This window comes from Berghia stephanieae, chromosome 8 (assembly GCF_034508935.2).
Source record: "Berghia stephanieae isolate SIO BIC M18660-M18661 chromosome 8, UCSD_Bste_1.3, whole genome shotgun sequence".
NCBI classification, from domain to species: domain Eukaryota; kingdom Metazoa; phylum Mollusca; class Gastropoda; order Nudibranchia; family Aeolidiidae; genus Berghia; species Berghia stephanieae.
The window spans coordinates 30,251,130-30,270,107 of record NC_088367.1 but is presented as its reverse complement, the minus strand read 5'-3'; the positions used below and the strand labels follow the sequence as shown (position 1 = coordinate 30,270,107).

The 18,978-nt window shown below is 35.2% G+C and overlaps 1 protein-coding gene across 1 annotated transcript in view; it reads left to right on the top strand.

The window, feature by feature from the left end:
* LOC144978493 (trans-1,2-dihydrobenzene-1,2-diol dehydrogenase-like) overlaps positions 1-18,390 on the top strand; it is a 21,366-nt gene extending 2,976 nt beyond the window's left edge. The window contains exons 3-8 of the mRNA XM_078924657.1: positions 3,387-3,550; positions 5,779-6,031; positions 9,503-9,630; positions 11,825-11,902; positions 12,344-12,419; positions 15,177-18,390. Coding sequence (XP_078780783.1) covers positions 3,387-3,550; positions 5,779-6,031; positions 9,503-9,630; positions 11,825-11,902; positions 12,344-12,419; positions 15,177-15,280 — 803 coding nt within the window. The 3' untranslated portion in view covers positions 15,281-18,390. The remainder of the gene's footprint in view (positions 1-3,386; positions 3,551-5,778; positions 6,032-9,502; positions 9,631-11,824; positions 11,903-12,343; positions 12,420-15,176) is intronic.
* Positions 18,391-18,978: the final 588 nt, after the last annotated feature.

The following is an 18,978-nucleotide window of genomic DNA, read 5'->3' as shown; positions in this document are numbered from 1 at the left end:
TAGCCAATCGCTCTTCGGTCAAAAAACTTAAGAACTCACGAGAACAAAAGTTTGAAATTTGGTGATGGACGGACCTATGAAATCGCTTCTGGGCGGAGTTTAGCCATGAGTGACCATAGAAAATGAAAATGCGACTGCAGATATCAAAGACTAGGCTTATATCATCAAAGGATGTCTACATGATTGACATGGCCATATAGGGAACTCATTATCTACTCCCCCCAAAAGAATCTGAACACGAGAGGGTTAAAGATACTTTGTAGTAATAAAAAACATCTGAAAGAGATCATGGAGAATGAATAAGTACCTGACTGTATGCACTTTAAGTAAATAAAGTAAAGTTAAACAATTAATATTAGATAAAATAAGATAATATTCCCTTCCAAGGGGAAATTTGTCTTTAGGGTCTATTCGAAGGGAAGACTAGAATAATTCAGATGTCAACTGCAGTGCAACATGAGCTTGGGCGAAGTGACTTGCTCAAGGCCACACAGCGCAACAGGTTGTCGAAGTCAGAATCTTTTGGATACAATGCAAAGACCATTCAGCTGAGCCATGCTGCCCACTAAGTTATAGTTATAGTGTATACATATCCACAGAGCTCATTTATTGTTCACTTCACACTGCTTTATTTACTCCCCTGGCTGGCTATATTAAACCAAAGTTTTTTGTCATGCATTACAAGATGTCATGTTAGGCATCCTTTTGGTACCAGCTCTCTTACATCTGTCACTGCCTATAGCCAAGTACTCAGTCAAACCTGGGTTAACTCTTTAAGATTCAACCCGACAAAAACCGACAACGGCATAATATTCATGGGCGGGGTAGCCAAAACTGGCCTCAGTAAGTAAAATCCAATCGTTGTGAAGGAAATGACAGGCACTGTCACTGTCGCAGGATGTTTTCAGCTTTGATTTTTATAAATTTGCCGACAGAAAATAAAATATGTTGTAGAAATTGCGATTTAAATCCTATTTTATTTGCAGGTGAACATCATTGACATTGCACTTTGTTTGGTAAAAATGAGGGGAAAATTACGTCTTTGGTGATGAAAAATGACTTTGATAACAATTTTTGTAAATTAAAAAAAATACTATGAATAATTTGTAACTCCCTTATTTCGTGGTATTAATTTTATTGTAATAAAGAGATAGGAACTTCAGAGTTATTTTTTCTGATGCGAAATTATTACTTTGTAATTTTAGCACTAAGAAAAGTAGTTGGTAAATAAATTTCTTTGATCTACTGCCACCGTCCATTCGTGTAGAATTGTGAGTCACAGGCTATCTATCCAGATGGTCGAAACGACGCTTCTCGCCGTCCATGTATTACGCTATTGTTAAGCAAGGAATATAACACCTTTTTGAGTAGGCCTAAAAGCTAAAATCTAAAAGTAAAAAATATAATTCTGAGGAATTTGAAAGTCACATTGTTGAAATCTGCTTGAAAAAAGAAGAACATTGGTCCTTATTTCAGAAAAATCGGTTGAAAACCAACTGTTTTACGAATAAATTATATTTTAAAAATTGCTTTTGTTTATTTTAGCTTTTTTTAGCTACTTTTTTATATATTGGCCAATTTTCTTGATTTTTATCTCAATGAGACGAGATCAGTGATATACTTTGTTTGTTTCAAATGTAACTAGAACATAATTTGGCTTTTTTACCTATCAACCATGCCTGGATAATTTATTCAACAACGTGGTGATTGTGACGCAACTATGCGAAGATCGTCTTCCACTGTTTCAGCGATGACTCAATGTATTGTTGACGGCTGTTGACACGTGAGCTGTCAGAACGACCAATCGTTGAAGGGTCAAGATGCTCAATAGCCAATCGTTCTGCAATAAAAAAACTTAAGAACTCACGAGAACAAAAGTTTGAAATTTGGTGATGGACGGACCTATGAACTCGTTTCTGGGCGGAGTTTAGTCATGAGTGGCCGTAGAAAACGAAAAGGCGACTGCAGATATCAAAGGGTAGGCTTATATCATCAAAGGATGTCTACATAATAATAATAATAATGAATGGCATTTATATAGCGCTTTACCCCGTTGTCACAGGCTCTAAGCGCTTTACAGTGATATAAAACAAAACATATTACAGTGAGACAAGTGTGAAGGAAACGTGATACGAATTCAATTTAACAACAACAAAATATGAAAATAATATTGCAACATTATGACATAAAAAGATAAAACTTTAAGCGAGATTTGAACGTCAACGAATCCGAGCATCTCACGTGTGATGGGATAGAGTTCCAAAAATGGGGGGCCGAAAATTGAAAAGATTGTTCACCTATTTTACGCAATGGCTTTGGTTTGACAAGTATTGATTGGTCATTGCTTGACCTCAAGTTTCTATTGGGGACATATATGTTTAGAAGGTCTTTAATATAGGAGGGACTGTTCCTGCTCAGGGATTTGTAGACAACAGTACAAATCTTATAGGCAACTCTTTGATTGACATGGCCATATAGGGAACTCATTATCTACTCCCCCAAAAAGAATCTGAACACGAGAGGGTTAAGTGGAATATTGTGTACAAAATGCTCAAGGTTTAGGCCAAAACTTTGAAATTAACAGTCAATGGCTGTGCTCAATTCGTTTTGGAGAAATACACTAATACAAGCATTTAACATGTGACACCACAAGATGTTGTGGGCATGTATTATAAGAAGGCGATTATTGCTGTACGTAATGGAAATTCAGTTTCGTATGGTGAAGTGCATAGTGTATAGATTGTGGTAATTTATGAAAATGTTTTATGTAAGATGAAGAACTGAAAAAGCGTATATGAAACAATGCCAGACAAAGCAAGAAAGAAAAATACAAGGAATATAGGCTTTAAATCATCCAAACTATTGGGTAACCTCCATGGTATAATGGTAGCATGTCTGACCGGTAATCAGGAGTTCTGAGGTTCTATCCCCAGTCAGCTAGGCTGATTCTTAGAATGTTTTTTTTTTCTTGTGTTTTTCTTTCTTGTTTTGTCTGGCACTGTTTCATTCACGCTTTGTCAGATCTTTATCATACACCAGTGTCTACTCCCTAGTTTGCCACATTGATATGTTAAGAATCCCATTGCTGTCATGACTGTGGAGATAAATAATCAATTATTTAACTTATTTAATTGAAATATCTCTTTCAAAGATATTTTTTTCAAAGTGGAGTTAGGAAGCCCTAATTTCTTAGAAAGTTCGAACGATTTACCTATTATTAAATTATAAAAATTTCTAATAAGCAGATGAAAAAAGGTAAAATGTTATTATAATTTGAGGAAATTTTTGAAAAACTAAATTTCCAATTAATAACCTAATAACTATTTACTGGATTTATCAATAGATTTATTTATTTGTTTATTTATTTACTCTATTTTTTAATTTAGATGTGATATATGTTGGTGTCATCCATCCACTTCACGTGCAGCTTTGTTTGAAATTTATCAATGCCGGCAAGCCTGTTCTTTGTGAAAAACCTATGTCTCTATCATTGAAAGGATGCAAGCAGGTCTTGGAAGCAGCAAAGAAAAATAATGTCCTGTTTGTAGAGGTGAGTTTAAAAAATTAAAGCAAGTTAATTTTTGAAGATATACTCAAAAATTTAAATATGGAGTTACTTACATGTGAGCACGGTTTCCTCAAACACAGGTTTTTCTTGAACTCATTCAAATGTCCCGAATTGCTTATTAGCCTTTGTTATCACTCCATTCCTTCCTTGAATAATTTTTACCTAGAACACAGTTTCCTCTGATTAATATCACCCTGACAACGAAAAATAGAATAAGATTAATGAAAGGTTCTTTTTTATATGAGCCCGGTGATTGAGACAAATTTATGATTATTTATTGTGACATTGACTGATATATATGTGTGTATTGTGTGCATCAACAGTGCAACGGACACTACAAGTGAGTGTACTGTATACAGTCTGATACACACGCAGACACACACAGCCACTCACTGTCACATTACGTCACCCTTCTACATAACCAACACCTCTCTGCTTATTCTTATCACTGTTCCTTTCATTCATCCCCAAGATTTTCTTAGGGTCTATTCCAAGGGAAAACTGAAATAACCCAGGCATCAGCCACAGCACAGTGAGCTAGGGAGAGATGACTTGCTCAAGGCCACATAGCGTGTTAGGTAGTCAAACTCAGTACCTTTTGGGTACAAAGCAAAGACCATCCACTGAGCCACACTTCCTTCCCCATCAAGTCATTATGACACGACACAGTTTCCTCGAATTATAGTTAGCTTGAACTCTTTTGCACGTCATGAGGAGTTCGAGGAAACCATTCTCAAGTGTACTTTCTTCCTTTTATACCTACTGGTGTGTAGGGAGGGTCTATACTTGTCTGTGTCACAGAACACTTGATACAGAGACCCCCAGAGCTCACTCGGATTTTCTGATCTCACCCTCCACAATCCTTCGCATTGTCTACTATGAACTGTCTTACTTTCTTTTGTTATTTATTTTGAACAATGGAGATGATTCATTATTTCTTCATGGAATGTAATATGTCAAATGTTTTGATCCAGCTAGCAGCACAAATTTCTTGTCTGCCGATAACTATGTTAATTGTTTGAGATGGCTTCATCAATGCCTCTGTTGTTACCAGTTATTTCAGTAGTGCATGGATTAGATTTCTTTATGCTGCTTTCTGAAGCAGATGATTAGTGCAAGTCCTGTATGATGAATTTACAAGTTCAAATCATGTCATTGCTTATGTATTTCCATTTTTTTTAAAAGTAGTTGTTACTGTCTGATTCTCCCATAGTGGGCAGGGAGGTACTTACTGTGTCTTCTATCCCCCTATATTTGTTTTCCAACTTGCTTTCTGTCTTTGTCTTGGGATGAGATTACTCGGTTATGTCCTGACCCTGACCAGGAACCCTGACTGAGAGGGAAACAGTCAAATGTATAGTTAGTTTTTGGAGATATGATTTTCCTTGTAAGTCACCTCTCTGTTGTGCACTGTATTATGTTTTGTTTACGTATTATTTATGATTTGTAAACATTTGAGTGTATTCCTCTTAGTGGGGACCTGTGCTTGTGTATGGATGAGACTTTTAGGAGACCTCAAACTAAGTACGTTGATGGTGTGCTCTTGGAATCTACATCTATTTCCTATTTGAACCAGTTCCACATTGTCTTACCTTTTTTTGAGTGCTTTAATTGTAATTCTAGAATTATTACTATCCCATTTTCTTCCTTTTTACTGGTGCTGATATGACCTTAATGTGTTGCAAGCGCCGTAAAACCCTTAAAAACAAACAAAAACAAACTGTCTGATTAATGCTTTAGAAACCAATTTAAATTCCATCTCCATGACCCTTATTACTCGTGATTCTTGTTAAAATAGGATATTATGTTTGTCTCTTGATTGAATGAATATTAAAAACATCGGTGGGCTATCCTTTAATGTTTTAAAACTCATGTTCACACTTTCTATTCTCTCTATCTCTCTCTCTCTCTCTCTCTCTCTCTCTCTCTCTCTCTCTCTCTCTCTCTCTCTCTCTCTCTCTCTCTCTCTCTCTTCTCTTCTCATTTCTCTTCTCTTCTCTTTTCTTTTCTTATGTCATAGCATTCAATGCAAGTGTTTCATATAAAGTCTTTTAATCCTTAAAAGGTGAATTGATCTTTAAAACACAAGCAGTCTAAAAGATAAATTGTATCCAATGACATTTTAAAAACCTTTTTATAATAAAGGATAATAACTTGTCTTTAATAGCGGCCATTTATGTATTGCATTTACCATTTATATCTTTATCCAGGCAATTTGGAGTCGTTTCTTCCCTGCATATTCCTTCATCAGGGACCAAATAGACTCTGGAAATATTGGAGAAGTTAAAATGTTGCAAGCCAATTTCTGCTTATCAATCTTCCACCTTCCTCGAGTCTTTGACAAGAGTTTGGGTGGTGGATGTCTATTGGATATTGGCATTTACACAATCCAGGCGGCACATTTCATCTTCAAGGAAGAACCTGAAAGTATTTGGACAGACGGTTTAGTGTGTAGTGAAAATGGTAGGCTGCTTTACTCATGAGAACAAATTTTTTGGGGTGATGAAAAGTGTTTAAAATTTTGCCTTTTAAATAAGTCTTATTGATCATGCTTAAAAGAAAACAACAAAACTGTTTGAGCCTTCCATAATTTATGAAAAAAAAAGAAGAAAAAAAGAATCCAATTAAGCCACATTCATAAATCTGGCATATATATAAGTTTGATAAGATTAATATCACCACTGGCTGATAACTTTTTTTCTTTATCTCCTCACTTTATCAGTGAACTATAGAAGTCGAATTTTGTTGAATTATCATGTCAGATTGCAGGATATACTTCATAACGAAATGGGACTAATGCTATAACATGAACTAAAATTGCAGAAATCATACCAAAATAAGTTTTTTGAAGTCTATATTAGTTTGATTTAGAAGCCATTTTGAAGTCAAATCCATGCAAAACATTGATGAATGGCAGGTAGATCCACTGATTGATCTGCTGCCAAATAATCTCCACGTTAGGCTTCTTCTTACAGCATGGAAATAGAAAAAGTCACAAGATACCAGTTCTAGTGAATATGGAGGATGTAAAACGTGGTCATTTTCTTGTTGAAACTTTTTAGTTTTCATCTATTTGAGGCATGATACGTTGTCGTGAAGACTTTTTATTCATCTTGTTCCAGTATGAAGATGAGCTGTTGTCTAAAAATGATTCACTTCAGAAAGAACATTTTAGGTGTAAAAATGAGACTAGATAGTATTGATTGTTTGATTATTTTCACAAAGTGTCAGGACAACAAGTCCCTTCGAGTTAAAGAAAATAATACACATAACCTTGTTTGTTGACTTGAGTTGTGCAATTTTTGTCTGAGACGATACTTCAGGCAGCCACACTTTATTTACTTGTTTTCTGAACTTTGTAATGGCAGATTTAAGTTTTGTCTTCAGAAAGTCTCCTTTCATCGCAATCCTTGTATTTTTCTAGGAATTGATGAGCATATTCTAACCTTGCCTCCATATTATCCGACCTCATATTATGGGGAATTCATCTGGCAGAAAGCTTTGTCTTAAATCGTGGTGTAACAATATAGGGACTGATGACAAACCGATTCCAACTTTATTAGCTATAAAGTCAATGGCAGGCTCTACCATCCTCTTTGATTACTGCTTCAACGGAAATGATTCCTTTTTCACACTTACTCTACTGGTTGTTTTTATACTCCTTGAATCAGAAAGTTTCAATTTAGCACCATTGAAATAATAATAATAATAATAATAATAATAATAATAATAATAATAATAATAATAATAATAATAATAATAATAATAATAATAATAATAATAATGATAATAAATGCTGCGCCCATCAAATCATTGAAGTCCTTGACAGTGGACCTGCAGAAGGAAGCCCTTGTAAATTTTCATAAGTTTTCGTTGCTCCTTTGCTCAGTAGTTCTTCTTCTTGATTATGACCACTGTATTAAAGAGAGGGTTATTTCAAAAGTTTGCTGAAAGTTAACGCTTTGATCGATCTTGATGGAATTTTCTCTAAAGGGAAGCAGGAAATCAGTTCTGTTCAAGAGTACCATTTAAAATTTTTGATCTGACTCTATGGGAATACATATCAGGGAGTCCCATTTCATTTGGGAAGCCACTGGTATGCAACAGATGCAATGTTGGTTTTATTGGACACTTTCATTCAATGTGAATCCATACAGGATTCACTCATTCCTTCCCTGTGTCAGTTTTATCCTAATTCACCTTTGCTATATTTACCTACTTTTTAATATTGCACATGCCCTTCGTTTCCCTACAGTGACTGATATACTCCAAACTGATATACTCCACAGCGCCATACTATTTTATCTTTATATGTTCTGATTCATTTTTCTCTACGACACATGCGGCAGGAATTTTATTTTGCAATTTTCTCAATTTCCTAATCATAGGGGTTTGTTTTTCTATAAAATCCTCAGAATCCCACAAAATTTGCTTAAATTTGGCATGTTTGCTGAAGACACCATTCTGGTGATATTGTAGAAGGGTTTCAGGATTATATACATTGGTTTTCTAACTGCTATTTTTTTTTTTTTTGTCCATGTTCTGCACTCCGTTTTTAAAAAAAAATTTTCGCAATTGTTGACATGCTGAAATTTAAGTTCAATCAGTACTAGCTGAAAAAGCTTCCTACAAAAGTCTCCTTGTTTTACTGTCATCACAATATGAAAGTTTCAAAGCAATTGTATGAATACATTAGAAAATATTTTGACATTTTTTACTCTATATTTTACCATAAAGATGCTGACTCAGGGTAATTTAAATTCTCAATTTTTTTTTTTTTTTTAAATATCCCGATTGACATTCTATTTGGGTCCTATTAATGTATTCAATCTGGTTCTTTGGATTTCCTAAATTAATAATGCTGGGTGGGGTTCCTGACCTCCAATAGTGGGCAGGGAGGTACATACTGTGTCTTCTACCCCCCTCTATCTGTTTTCCAACTTGCTTTCTGTCTTTGTCATGGAATGAGATTACTTGGTTTTGTCATGGCCCTGGCTGGATACCGTGGCTGGGAGGGAAACCGTCAACTGTATAGTTAGTTTTTCAAGATGACATTTTTTATCTTGTAAATCATCTCTCTATTATGCACTGTATTATTTTTCATTTTACATATGTATGATTTGTAAACAATTGAGTGTGTTCCTCTTGGTGGGGACCTGTGCCTGTATCTGGATGAGACATTTAGTGATCTCAAACTAAGGACACTGATAGTGTGCACTTGGAATCTACATCTGTTCCCTATTTGAACCAATTCCCCTTTGTCTTGCTTATTTTTGGGTGCTTTAATTGTAATTCTAGAACTTTTTACTATCCCATTTTCTTCCTTTTTACTGGCGCTGATATGACCTAAATGTGTTGCAAGCGCCTTAAAAACCCTTAAAAACAAAAACAAATAAGTTAATGTATTTATATATTTTTATAGTGTTCCCCCTTGACTTAAATATGGTTAAGAGCTGGTTGTATGTGTATATGTGTAAGTATGTGTTCATGTGCACACACGCTTGTGCATGTGTGCATGCTTGTAGATCTATTTTATAATCTGTTTTACTGGACCTAAACGCAAGATAATGAAAAGAAAGATTTGACCGTTTCCTAATCTCTATTTTATTTTCGTAGTTGACAAATATTATACTGGATTTATTCATTCATTTATATATTATTTGATTTGTATATTTTAAAATTTATTTTATTTTATTTATTTTTGAATAGAAGGCAAATCTTGAAGAAGAAAAAACCCTAAAATCAACAAATTTTTCAGTGAAGGAGGTACTTGTATATATTCTTGGTTCAAGTGAGTCAATGGTCAAGTTTTTCAAATGCTAAAGTAGTCTTATTATTTAGAAAAACATAAGACAAGGTCATCAAATGTTTTTAATCATGACTTGAATTTTTATGTTGGGAACACGTTATTCATTTCCTATTTTATTCCATCAGGAGTTGACAAAAGTGGAGTGATTATTCTCCGCTATAGTGGAGGAAGATTTGCATCTCTACACTTTAATGCAGAAACTCAGGCTGGGAACAATAACATGACTATACGGGGAACAAAAGGAACCATTGAGGTACGAGTAGGTTTGAAAATCACAGCTTTATCATGTGAATGAATAATACTTAAATAGGAAATTTTCTGTAGATAGAATGCGTAAGTTGTTTCACTCTTTCAGGTTTTATTGGTGTATTTTTTAAACTTTTGAATTTCATTTCACATATTTAGCTTTTTCATTATTCTTAATATGTAAGACCTGTGAGAGAGAAAAGCAATAGCTATTATTCTGGTAATGAATGTGACTAACATACCTTCAATGCATTCTTGTTACAAAGCACAAGATCTCTTTTCTCTGATGATTTTTTTTCACTCAATGATTACCTCTGGACTTGACTATTGCAACTCCCTCCTCTACCGGTTGCCAAAAAGCTTGATTGCAAGACTGCAGTTGCTCCAAAATAAAGCTGCTCGTATTGTTACGAAATAAAAAAAGTCAGATCACATCACTCCAGTCTTGCAGTTGTTGCATTGGTCTCCCATGGAGAAGCGGATTGCTTACAAACTTGCTTCTGCTTTAAGTGCATCCATGGCATCGCTTCCAACTAATTATGAGGCTGGCTGAGAAAACTCTGAAGGTTGCGGCAAGCTTTGATTCAAGATATGAGCCAAAATCGAAGACAAAGTGAATTTCTAACAATTATTTTGATTTATGTGAATAATTCTTCTTAAAGCATTAAAGACTTGATTCGTGATTGTATTAAAGCTTGAAAATAAAAGGACATTTGTATATTTTTTTATTTTGAAAGACATGTCAGTTGCAAAATTCGGATTAAATAGCTAGATTTTTGCAGCTCAACTTCGAGCTGTTTTAGATCTCACCACCTCCATGTTTACACACCCAACCTTTCATGATACACATCAAACGAAAGGATTTTCACACGGCTTTCCATTCAGTAAAAATGCGCACATGCACAGTACAGCACAGCCAAACAAAAGCATCTGTGCATGTCTAGATTCCTGAAATTTGGATTTATTCGCGTCTTGTTTACATTGTGATCCCTAACTTCCTACTTTCCTCACAACTCTTCCTATCTGAATGTCTTTACAATCTTATTGAATATTATCTTTTTACATTGTTATATACTCATTATTTAGTACACCGGAAGATTTACGTCTCTGAGGACAACAAGTTATTTAATATGACAACTTATAAAATTATGGCCCACCTCAATCGGCTCAGTTCATTCGGTTTGGAAAATCTTTCTCCAGAATCACATCTCATTCTATCACAATATAATGGAAATAATCTGTTTTTGTCCAGACCTTTTTTTTTCAGAAAATATGTTCAAGTTAATGTGAACTAGATAGAGCATAATCTTTGATGTCTGCAAGAAGTTTTCCAATTATGAATTCATTGAAACAAGCTCGGCATAACATAGAATGTTTGAGATAATTCTGGTTCTTCCTGCAGCCTCATGAATTTACTGGAATCCTCAAATACATTCATTTAATAAAATTTATATTTTTTTTAAAAACTTATAAAAAACGACTACATCCATAGATGGAATAGGCTAATGAAAGCTCATTTGTAACATAATGCATAAAGTGATTTGAAGTTGGTTTTAAGCAGTCTGTATATTTTTTTTACTAGATTAAGGGTTTTGTCGTTGTCCTGTAAAAATATCCTTGCAGGAAAACAACCATGTTTGGAAATGGATTTTAAAAAAATGAAAATCAACATTACAGTGGTAGATGATCTACTGTAAGAAGAAGTAAAAGATACAGCACTATTGACCTGCTATCATAATTTCTGATTGCTGATCTCGAACACAAATACAAATACAAATCACAATGTAAATCGCTTAGGGCCTGTTTAGACAGGGTAAAGCACTTAAAATAAGTGCTATTTGTTATTATTATTATTGTTAGTATAAGATTAAGCTGCCTTTCGCCAGCACCATTATTTCCCTCTGCCTTCTCAAAATGAGAGTTTAACCCATCTTTCATATAAGCTTAACACATTTATGGTTTCTAATAGGCAACTTGCTCATCCCCTGCCCTTACACTGCAATAGTTGACACAATTCAAATATATTTCTTTAGTTTGGAACTGATTTGTTTGAGATTTCTGTGCTACGAATATAGAAATACGGAAGATCTTGAAACAGATTATAAATTATGCATGTTTCAAATTCACAGTGTCTTAGTTTTTAAAATATTATTTGCTCGGTTAGCCAATTATATGCTTTTTATCTTTTGTTTTACCAACAGGTTCCTGACACTTTCTGGAGTCCAAAGAAATTGGTGATTAATGGTACCATTAAAGAATTCCCTTTACCAGACTGTAAGGTAGGAATCGTGTTAATTAAAAATTTTGAGGCAAAAAAAACCCCACCAAAAACAAACAGTCATCAAAAGTATTGTATGCATACTCTCATGTAATAAACTCCATGGAGTAGTGAAAATTAGTTCATTTTCTAAATTATTTATATATTACCAGTTGTTTCCTTTGGAAATTACTCCTATAATAAATCATGCACTGAATCACACATGAGCTGCAGAGAAGATGTACATTGGGTACATTGAGTTATGACTGATGTAAGATTGGAAAGGGTGCAAATCGATGTGCACTTATTTGCAGGTCTGATAACCCAATTCCTTATGGGATCATCGTTGTAATGAAAATCTCAAAAATTGACGCAAAGCATTGTCCATCACAACAATTTTTAAAAATCGTTAGACTAATGCATCTTTATAATCAAATATCTAATCTTATATTTTTGTCCCCAGCCTTACACATTAAACTTCCCTAACGGTGAGGGACTAACTTATGAGGCTCAAGGAGTCAGACATTGTCTTCAAAAAGGTACAAGCTTTACTTTTAACTTTGAGACTTGAACCTCTCTCAAATCTTTTCTCCCATTATTGATATTTTTAGATTTTTTATATAGCGCAATATCCAAAGGGGTCCCTGGCCAACAGCAACACTTAACATGTAGGACAGGACATGAAGCCTGTAAGGCAATATTAACACTCTTTTTTTTTTTTTTTTGGACAGAGGCAATGCTGTTATCAGCCAGTTACTTATTTTACACCGGAGTACGGTGAGAGAATGTGAGTAAAGAGCCTTTTCCAAGGACTCAACTATGCGTAGAGCGAGGCTTGAGCCCAGGACTTTCCGATCTGAAAGCGAGTTTCATACCACTAGACCACAAAGCCATTTACCTGCTTATACAGTACTCGCTTGATTCTGCAATACAGCACGCTGGAGTTGGGTGACTGAATTTTATCTATAAAATAAGTCGTTACTTACTATGAGCTTCGGGGGTCCCGATAGATCAGTTGTTTAGAGCACTCGCTACACACGCAAAAGGGGCCGTGATAGATTTTCTGACCCCCCCCCCCCCCCCTCTGTCCATCCAGCAGTGAATGGAGTACTTTGTGGTAGACTAGCGTCCTATCGAAAGGATAGCAAGTAATTGCTATTTTCCATTCCACGCTATAGAAACTGGGATAAACTCCAGCTCCATGGGCCGAAGGGTTCTGAAGGACTATTTATTACCATGAGCTTTGGATTTTGGCGCTCTCAGAATCTAGCACACTTTTTTGTTTCTCCTGACAGCGTGCTAAAATCCAGCTAGTACTGTAGTTGCAGATCTATCCATTTCACAAAAGAGCAATAATAGCTGTGAAACTCAAAAGCTAAAATCCATAATTGCCAATGCTTTTTTAACAAAAAAAAATATTTTTAAAATGAAAGGCATAATGTCATTTTAGAGTGAAATCCAACCATGTCTGTAAAATTTGGAAACACATTTGTCTGATTTTTCTTTTTCCTATTTTAATTTTCTTGTAGTTAGTTTTGGCTTTTTGGAGGTTTTTTTTTTCCAAATACCTCTCCACATTCTCATGTTATTGTGCGGCTATGTGGTCTGGTTGTATGACATTCGGTTTTGGATCGGAAGATCCTGAGTTCGAGTCTCTTTGCTCACATTCTCTCACAATACTCAGGTGTAAAATGAGTACCTGGCCGTTAACAGTGTTGTCTCTGTCTGAAAAAATTGTAATATTGCCTAACAGGTGTCGTGTAACATCCTACATGAGCACATGCAGTGGATATTGCACAATATAAAAGCTCAAGCTATTGTTTTATCAGTAGAAACATATTATAAAGTTGCTTTGGTTTAATTCTGCTCCCTGTTTAAACCAGTTGTCTAATTACCCTACTTCATCTCAATTGAAAATGCAGTTAATTTTTTTACTATATGCATTGTAATGTTGTAAAGAAAGGGTGAGGTGACTTGCCTCAGCAGGGAGTCAAACTTGTTACCTTTTGGGTACAAAGCAAAGACCATACTGCTGTGCCACCGTGTCTAAGACCATGTGCCGTAAAATTATTAAAAACAGCAAACATCTCACTCTCTCTCTCTCTCTCTCTCTCTCTCTCTCTCTCTCTCTCTCTCTATCTATCTATCTATCTCTCTCTCTCTCCCTCTCTCACTTTCTCTCTCCCTCTCTCTTTCTCTCTCCCTCTCTCACTTTCTCTCTCCCTCTCTCACTCTCTCCCCCTCTCTCTCTCTCTCTCTCTCTCTCTCTCTCTCTCTCTCTCTCTCTCTCTCTCTCTCTCTCTCTCTCTCTCTCACACACACACTTTGCTGGGTGGGGATCCTGACCTCCCATAGCGGGCAGGGAGGTACATACTGTGTCTTCTATCCCCTTATATCTGTTTTCCAACATGCTTTCTGTCTTTGTCTCGGAATGAGATTACTTGGTTTTGTCCTGGCTCTGGCCAGAGTCCTAGCTGGGAGGGAAACAGTCAAATGCATAGTTATTGTTTTGGGAGATGATTTTTTTTTCCTTGTAAATCCTTGTATTATTATTTTTATTTTGAATGTATAATGTAAGCATTTGAGTGTGTTCCTCTTTGTTGGATTTTGTGCTTGTGTCTGGATGAGACTTGTAGGTGATTTCAAACTAAGTACATTGGTGGTATGCTCTTGGAATCTACATCTGATCCCTATTTGTTCTCAGTTCCCTTTTGTCTTACTTTTTCTTGGGTGCTTTAATTGTAATTCTAGAACTTTTTACTATCCCATTTTCTTCCTTTTTACTGGCGCTGATATAACCTAAATGTGTTGCAAGCGCCGTAAAACCCTTAAAAACAATACAACAAAAACAAACACACACACTTTCTCTCTCTCTCTTATTTTCTCTTTCTATCTCTCTCTCTCTTTCTATCTCTCTCTCTCTTTCTATCTCTCTCTTTCTCTCTCTCTCTCTCTCTCTCTCTTTCTCTCTCTCTTTCTATCTCTCTCTTTCTATCTCTCTCTCTCTCTCTCTCTCTCTCTCTCTCTATCGCTTTGTGTGTGCACGCATGTGTGTGTGTGCCTGTACATGTTCATGTATATATCTTTGACCATTATAAACAAAATAATATTGAGGGGGACAAATGGATATTTTGCTGAAGTTGAATTTTAGCGCACATCAGTAGCCATGACTTTCAACTTTTTAATATGAAAATTTTAAAACAATTTGGAAAATGACCTGATATAAAAATTTTTAAAATATTTTTAAAATGTCAAGACATATGTCATTAACTAACTTTTTCCCCACCCCATTTTAGGATTAAAAGAAAGCCCCCAAGTGTCACATGCAACAAGTGAATACATCATGACAATCATCCAGACGTTTCTAGACAACTTAGGCATAAAGTATGATGCTCTTTGAGTCAGGATTTCACAGGAATATGTGGCTAGTCGTCTGAAAACGGGATCATGTCGGTGGAGATCGGAGGCTTTAGAATCTTACGCTTAACCGCTAAGAGTTGAAATAAATGGCTTCATTAGAGAGATTGGGTTTTGTTCCTTGCCATTCACAACTCTTAAATTTCCTATTTCTGATGATCTTGATTTTAAACCCAACTCTCTTTATTCTTTATCTCTAGTTCATATCGATTGTCCTCCCAATTGTAAATCTAGAATATTTTCTTTTACTATCCCATAATCTTTTTTTTTTACTGGTGCTGTAATGACCTAAATGTGTCGCAAGTGCCATAAAACCCATAAAAACAGACAGACATAGTTCATACCGACTTAACACTGTTTTGAGATGATGGGCCACATATTGTGCAAGGTTTGATATTGTGAAGGGTAGACAGGAAAAATGAATAAGTGCCTTTCTGTTGATTTTTAGAATTCCTTTTGATGTAAACTTTGCTTAAACTTGCAAAGTGAAGACCTGATATAACGCGCATAGTAAGACCAGAGCAAAATCCATGATATATATCTTATAAAGGATTGTATTTTATAATCAGAAAAGTGAAAACGAATAAGTGTCTTTCAGTTTCGTTTTGTTTGTTTTTTCATTTGATGTACAGGTTAAAACTTGTACTGTGAAAACCTGATATAACGGATATAGTGAGACCAGAGTAAAATCCATGTTATTTCTGGTAAGGATAATATTTTATCATCATGAAAAGTGAAAATGAATAAGTTTATTTTTAAAAATATTTTTATTTTTGGATAAAGAGCCTAAAATTTCAAAGTTGAAGCATTATGGGATTTCCAATAACATACACTCCTGGATAGCTTCTTTCTTATCTGATCATACTCAAAAATTGATGGCTGAAAATAAAATGTCATCAGCAATGCCTATTCGATTGGGTGCCCCACAAGGAAAAGTTTTAGGCCCACTTTTGTTCTTGGTCTATATTGATGGCATGCCCCCCAAAAATTTGTGAAGACGACAGCCTCCTTTATAGAAGAATAAAAACCCAAAATGACGTAGACTTTCTCCAAGCAGACCTTTTGGCAATTTTATCATCTTCCTTTTTACTGGGGCTGAAATGACCGAGAAATGTTGCAAGCGCTATAAAACATCTGAACACAAAAAAAGGAGAAAGCAGCTTTACTTTTGATAAAAACAATAATCGAAACACAAATGACAAGTGAAGAAATATGACACTTTTGGTTATAGATTTTTTTTTTTTCTGCTTAAATCGGTGTATTCTAACACAATTCGTATAAAAACAATTTATGTCAATGTTTCTTTTAACCAAGTACTGTCTTTGATCAGTCTAAAGAAAGCTGATAAACAGTTTAAAAGTACACTGCAGATAAACTGCGTTAAGATAAAGTCTTGCTTAAAATAAACTCTGAGGCCAGTCTCCATTAATCTGGATCTGCACAACTGGGATAGACAGGGAGTATTGATGCTGTGTGTTAATCCAGAAAACATCCACTAGCCAGATATAACGTACCAAGACACAAAACTATGTGAAACCTTGAACGTTTATAGTCTGATTGATAGAATTTAGTGAGAACAACTTGTAAAAAAAAAAAGGCTGGATAAAAGCAATAACAAAGAGGTGAGTGACGTCAATTTTCTTTTATCTATAATGAGAGTCTATCACTCAAACATCACCCCATACCTCGATCTCCCACCTTTTATTCTCCTCATCGCGTAATACATTCACTTGCTGAAATCAAGAAACAATACTGCCTATGTCATTCAAGTGTGAAGTGTGTGCAAAGATTCACTGAAATACACAAGCATGTCACCGCATGATGCTGTACACATATACACACACACACACACACACGCACACACACATAAATACACACACACACACACACATATATACACACAGACACATTCACGTGATTATGTGGATTTGTGCCTTTGTCATAGCACACCAGAAACTATGGGTATGGAGGATGTCTACCATCCCTGCCATTCCCTTCCCTTCCCATTGTCTTATCCATGCCATGCACATCTCCTATGCAAAATGGCATCTTGTTGTAATCAGAACAAGACTGGCAGTCATCGTTCTATTAGCTAGACTAGGGGACGAGTGATAATAGCGTCTCAACTCTCCCAACTTATTTTTTTCATTCTCACTCTGCCTTTCCAAGATTTAGATCATCCTATATCTTTTTGCAGTGTGAAAGATGACTCGAATAACAAATAATAATCAGAAAAAAACTCACTTTCAATTTAGCCAAGCTAAACAAGAAGCCAGGCTGCCTTTCTGGGGATATGTACTTATTAAAGGGATCACAAATATATTAAACAAATGTTTGTGTTGCTGAAGGGTTTTTCCTTTTTGAGTATCGGATAAGATAAACCTCGGATAAGATAACGTTTTTTTCTGGTTGCCGGGACTTTATCATAAGCGGACTGCAGTGTAATTTGTTTCGCACAAACTAAAGATTTGAATGTCTATTCCACAAGGCTGGTGAATTGCTTTATGTTGTATGTAACTCTACATGAGATTGGGCTCTGGTACTTAATGAAGCGTGTTTTACTTGCGTTTATGACATAACGTTTTAATTTTAATTGCTTTTGATGATTTTTGGTGCTTTGATTTACAACTTCGCAATACCCTCTGTGGTTTCAACCTATTTGCTTACTTACATACAGTTTAATGTTATATTTATATCAATAATATGTAATCGGAATTATACATTACCTAATGATAGAATAATAGAAATATTTACCTTTTTAAAAATTATTTACTCCAATGTCAGTCCAGTATTAATTCCTTTAGTTGCTGACAAGAAGTCCCTAAAACAATTGGGCTCAAAAGGTTGAAAATATTCATTTTTTCATTTTTCGTTTCTTTGTATATAATTTGGTATCTGATTTACTGCCAGCAGTTTTTAATTTCCATGAATTCCAAATTAATTCCCAATATCTCCACATATATTGAAAAAGGAAATATTTGTGATTATAGTCGAATTACTTTTGTGTTTTATTTTCTTGCCATATTGTTTTGTGATATAATTGCTGGATTTTGTTTATTTACATGGATCTTAAATAAATTTTATTATCATCTCTTGCTGTTTTAATGTTTGAATGATTGTCAGTATGTTACATTATTTTCTTTTACAGTCTCTTGTACTTGTTTACATTCATTCTACTCTTTATCCCACAGTCGGGGGAACGTTGATCATACTAGGTTAGTGGATAGTGGTTTATTCATCAATCCACTGTCTAGCTCTCTCTTCTTTCCCCTAAATCATTTGATAAAGATCTGGGTGGGGTTCCTGACCTCCCATAGTGGGCAGGGGGTTACATACTGTGTCTTTTATCCCCTTATATCTGTTTTCCAATTTGCTTTTGGCCTTTGTCTTGGAATGAGATTACTTGGTTTTGCCTTGGTCCTGGTAGTGGGAAACAGTCAAATGCATAGTTATTGTTTTGGGAGATGATAATTTTTTTCCTTGTAAATCATCTCTCTGTTGTGCATTGTTTTGTTTATTTTGAGTGTATAATGTAAGCATTTGAGTGTATTCCTCTTTGTTGGATTTTGTGCTTGTGTCCGAATGAGACATAGGTGACCTCAAACTGAGTACACTTGTGGTATGCTCTTGGAATCTACATCTGATCCCTATTTGTTCCATGTTCCCCTTTGTCTTACTTTC